General features: G+C 50.6%; 1 protein-coding gene across 2 annotated transcripts; it reads left to right on the top strand.

Moving 5' to 3' along the window:
• The first annotated feature begins 331 nt into the window (after positions 1 to 331).
• Positions 332 to 4021, top strand: LOC107275814 (probable trehalose-phosphate phosphatase 6). 2 transcript variants are annotated; one of them, XR_010742867.1, is made up of 10 exons: positions 332 to 747; positions 840 to 980; positions 1064 to 1135; positions 1229 to 1327; positions 1419 to 1472; positions 1608 to 1709; positions 1973 to 2153; positions 2253 to 2322; positions 2448 to 2611; positions 3433 to 4021. XR_010742867.1 is itself a non-coding variant. In NM_001425676.1 (10 exons), the coding sequence occupies exons 1-10, from the start codon at positions 481 to 483 to the stop codon at positions 3496 to 3498; spliced, it is 1113 nt and encodes a 370-aa protein (NP_001412605.1). In that variant the 5' UTR covers positions 335 to 480; the 3' UTR covers positions 3499 to 4021. The 2 variants fall into 2 exon arrangements, 1 of the variants encoding a protein (NP_001412605.1); NM_001425676.1 differs by having other exon boundaries at positions 335 to 747; positions 1973 to 2050.
• Positions 4022 to 4222: the final 201 nt, after the last annotated feature.

The raw sequence follows: 4222 nt of genomic DNA on the forward strand, positions 1-4222 counted from the left end.
AAATCAGTGTCAAAGCATGGGGAAAGCTAAGCTAGCGTGGGCCGCACCGTATTACTGGAGTGTTGGGCTGGGCGAGGCAACGCCACGGCACGGCACGGGCACGGCACAGGGCCGGCCGGGGTGGGTTCTGTACTTGTGTTGTGTGTGGTGGTGGGACCCAAGGACACCCGTCTGGGCCCCACGCCGTGGCACCACAGTGTGGGGCCCTCGCCCATAGATTCGCGTCGCGCTCTTGGCTTCTCTCTCTCCTCTTCTCTTTCTCTCCCCCCCCCCCCCCCGCCCCGCGGCGCCTCCTCCAACTATAAATAACCGCCTTCCTCCCCGCCTCCTCGACACACACCTCCCTCCTCTCTCCGCCGCGAATCCGACGAGCTCGAACGCGAAGGCGGGGACTCTCTCTCTCTCTCTCTTCGACCCGGATCGATTGTATCGATCTCGCCCCGTCGGTCGATCGATCGATACCTCGACACGGAGCGACCGATGACGAAGCAGAGCGTGGTGGTGCCGGAGGTGGCGGTGCCGATGCCGCCCAACTCCGCGCCGCTGCTCCCGTACCCGCCGCCGCGGGCCGCGCCGGGCGTCGCCGTGCGCAAGAAGTACCTCCAGGCGCAGCTCGACCTCGGCGCGGGCCTCCCGCTCATCAACGGATGGGTGGAGTCCATGCGGGCCTCCTCCCCCACCCACGCCAAGGCCGCCGCCGCGCTCGCCGCCGCCGGCGCCGTCGACGACGAGCGCGCCGCCTGGATGGTCCGTGCATTTCTTTTTCATCGATTCTTGCGTCGCCGGTGCATGCTCTGTTTTACTGAAATGGGCGCTGGTTGTCTCTGATCGGTGTGCAGGTGAGGCACCCGTCGGCGCTGAGCAAGTTCGAGCAGATCGTGGCGGCGTCCAAGGGGAAGAAGATCGTCATGTTCCTCGACTACGACGGCACGCTGTCCCCCATCGTCGACGACCCGGACTCCGCCTTCATGTCCGACACGGTAACCACCCACGCATCGAACACTTCAACCACACCGCCGTCCACGATCGAGCTCACTCAATCCCTCTCTCTCTTCTCCCTCAGATGCGGCGGGCGGTGCGCAGCGTCGCCAAGCACTTCCCGACGGCGATCGTCAGCGGCCGGTGCCGCGACAAGGTACACACATTATCCCCAATGCCATCCCAGGAGATCGGTGGGTGCAGCGCTATGTGCTGAGTTCAGATTCTTGCCGTGTCCGTGCTTCGTCAGGTGTTCGAGTTCGTGAAGCTGGCGGAACTCTACTACGCCGGTAGCCATGGCATGGACATCAAGGGCCCCGCGAAGGCCTCCCGCCACAACAAGGCCAAGGTGAGCATCCTCCACTGCCGCACTTGTCAACCACAGCGAGGAAAAGCAAAACTTATCTTTCTCTGCTTTTGCACCTCTGTGTGATTCTCAGGCGAAAGGCGTTCTCTTTCAGCCGGCTAGCGAGTTCCTCCCCATGATAGAACAGGTTAGAACATAGTACTACTGCTGCGACGCAATTATGCAAACTATAGCTGAAGGAGAAGTTTAGCTTTTTTTCTTTTAATTTTTGGGTTCGATCTGATGTTAAACTTGGTTAATTGTGGTGTGTATAATTTGTTAGGTGCACGATTCTCTGATAGAAAGGACCAAGTGCATACCTGGAGCCAAGGTGGAGAACAACAAGTTCTGTGTGTCTGTCCACTTCAGATGTGTCGATGAAAAGGTGCGGCACAACACAATTGTTTCCTTTCCTTTTCTTTCTCTTCCTTCCCTGCATCTACTACTACTAGCACCTGTTTTTTCTTTGGGTGTTAGTGTCTTAATTAGTGTGTGAGCCCCATCCTAAAATTGTCACTATTCAGCAGTAATAATTATTATTAGTACTATTAGAAAAAGAAGACATCAACTAATCATCAGCCTCTTCGATCTCCTTAATTTGTTTCTCTCTGTAACTAGATGATCAATTAACCGATTTCATGCATGCAGAGCTGGAGCACATTGGCTGACATAGTGAAGGCAGAGCTCAAGGACTACCCCAAACTGAAGCTCACGCAGGGGAGGATGGTGAGTTTTTTTTTTCTTTCAAATCTCACTCTCTTTTCTTTTCTTTTTTCTTTTTTTTTTTGTTTCTGCAGACATGTGTAGCCATCAATCGATTCTTTGCTAGGTAGAGATATATGCTTATTATTATTAAGCTTTGATATGTTGCGGCCGTGAGACGATCACTGAGTCATTGTCCTCCGATCATTGGATGCTTCTCCTGTAGGTGTTCGAGATCCGGCCCACCATCAAGTGGGACAAGGGCAAGGCCCTCGAGTTCCTCCTCGAGTCGCTAGGTAATGGAATTTTTTCTCTTTTTTTTTGTTCAGGCTTAATCTGTCGCCGTCGTTTTCTTCTTCCCTGGGCTTGGCACTGATTGTTTTGTGTGCTCGTTGTGAAACGAATAATAAAAATAATGCAGGGTTCGCCGACTGCACCAACGTGCTGCCGGTGTACATCGGCGACGACCGGACCGACGAGGACGCGTTCAAGGTGCTCCGCAAGAGAGGCCAGGGCATCGGCATCCTCGTGTCCAAGTACCCCAAGGACACCAACGCCTCCTACTCCCTGCAGGAGCCAGCCGAGGTAATGACCACCCCCCTTGCATTTCTTTCAATTTTTCTTTCTGATTTCTCATCTCAAAACTGTCAACACGTACATCACACAAAAATGTTCAGATTTTTTTTTAGAAAAGGAAACTCTTCTACTTTAAATAAATAAAAACGCAGTCGTCCTTATTCCATCCCCTCCTGATCACCTCATGTTTCTTCTTGGGTGTGTAACAATTATAGGATCCTATTTTATTATCAATCTACCCACCCAGCCAATTCACGATAATATGGGCTTAGCTCGTGCTTTATCTCAATCCACACATCCTGTAAATCCCAAATTATATGGTTTGGCCCGTTGTAAATCACTTCCAACTTTTCTATCGCATTAAAACTTTTTCTTCAAACTTCCAACTTTTCCATTACATTAAAACTTTTCTACACACATAAACTTCCAATTTTCCATCGCATCATTCTAATTTCATTAAAACTTTCAATTTTAACGTGAACTAAACGCACCCGTAGTAAAAGAGATGAAAAAGGAAAGGAAATACTAGTACACTACACTGTTATGTTCTACTGGCGCGGCGCTGCGCGCGCGTAGTTTTCCGGCGCGCGCGTCGCGGCTATTATTATTATCTTTAGTCGACGTCAATGCGCGCGAAGCTTTCGTTCCCGGGGACCACCGCGCGCCGCGGGGGACGGACAGCCGGCGCCGTCGGTGTCGACCGGTCGGTCGACTCGGGAGGGCGGCGCGGCCCGGCGTCCACCAACTTGTTTCTGCACTGCACCAGCACCACCGTGTGTTTTCTACTCCGGCTAAAATTTTTTTTTCTCCCATTTTCTTTTCTCTTGCAGGTGATGGAGTTCTTGCTGCGGCTGGTGGAGTGGGAGCGCCTCTCCCGTGCTCGCCCCAAGTGGTGATTTCGCCGACGGCTTCAACCCACATTTCCCGACAGCTATCTCTCTCTCTCTCTCTGCTACTGCTCTGCTCTGCTCCTAGGGGTTTTGGGTTAGGATCGGAGAAAGATTATTATTATTATTATTATCATCATCAAGGGTATTAGTAGTATATAAATATATGTAATTAAGGGGAGGGGTGATTAATTAGAGAGGGAGCATTATCTTTTAGTTATTATCGTAGCTCTCCTGTACACTGTTCTGTGTGCACACACTGACAGTGCGCGCGCGCGCGTCCTCTGGTTTTTTTGGGAGGCGCTTTGTGTTGGGTGGTGGTGGCTATGAGAAGGGGATGAAGAGTGTTGCTGTGTTTGGGCCTTGTGCTCTCTCGTCCTTTTTGGCTATGGTGGTTGCTATGCTACCTGGGTGGGTGCACAGGAAGGTGGATGGATTTGAGTGCTACCGTGTAATTGTATATGGCTTCTGATTATCTATGTACAAGAATATATATGATGAAATGAAGAGCATCAGAATATTACAGCACAAATGTCTCTCGTCCCCTCCCTTCTTACTCAATTACTCCCTTCGTTTAAAAAAAAAGACAACATAGTACTAGGATGCGATATATTTTAATACAATGAATCTGGACGTAGGGTATATCTAGATTCATTGTACTCGGATGTATCAATAATAGATTGTCTCTTTTTAGGATGGCAGGAGTACTTAAGAAGTTATAAATAGTTTAAAA

Source organism: Oryza sativa, chromosome 8 (assembly GCF_034140825.1).
Source record: "Oryza sativa Japonica Group chromosome 8, ASM3414082v1".
Lineage (NCBI taxonomy): Eukaryota > Viridiplantae > Streptophyta > Magnoliopsida > Poales > Poaceae > Oryza > Oryza sativa.

Bases quoted from the DNA above. Each gene is read 5' to 3' on its own strand.
- LOC107275814 (NM_001425676.1), top strand. From the start codon at position 481: ATGACGAAGCAGAGCGTGGTGGTGCCGGAGGTGGCGGTGCCGATGCCG. The intron at 1,136-1,228 runs GTACACACATTA...GTGCTTCGTCAG, and splicing joins GCGGCCGGTGCCGCGACAAG to GTGTTCGAGTTCGTGAAGCT. The intron at 2,323-2,447 runs GTAATGGAATTT...AAAATAATGCAG, and splicing joins GTTCCTCCTCGAGTCGCTAG to GGTTCGCCGACTGCACCAAC.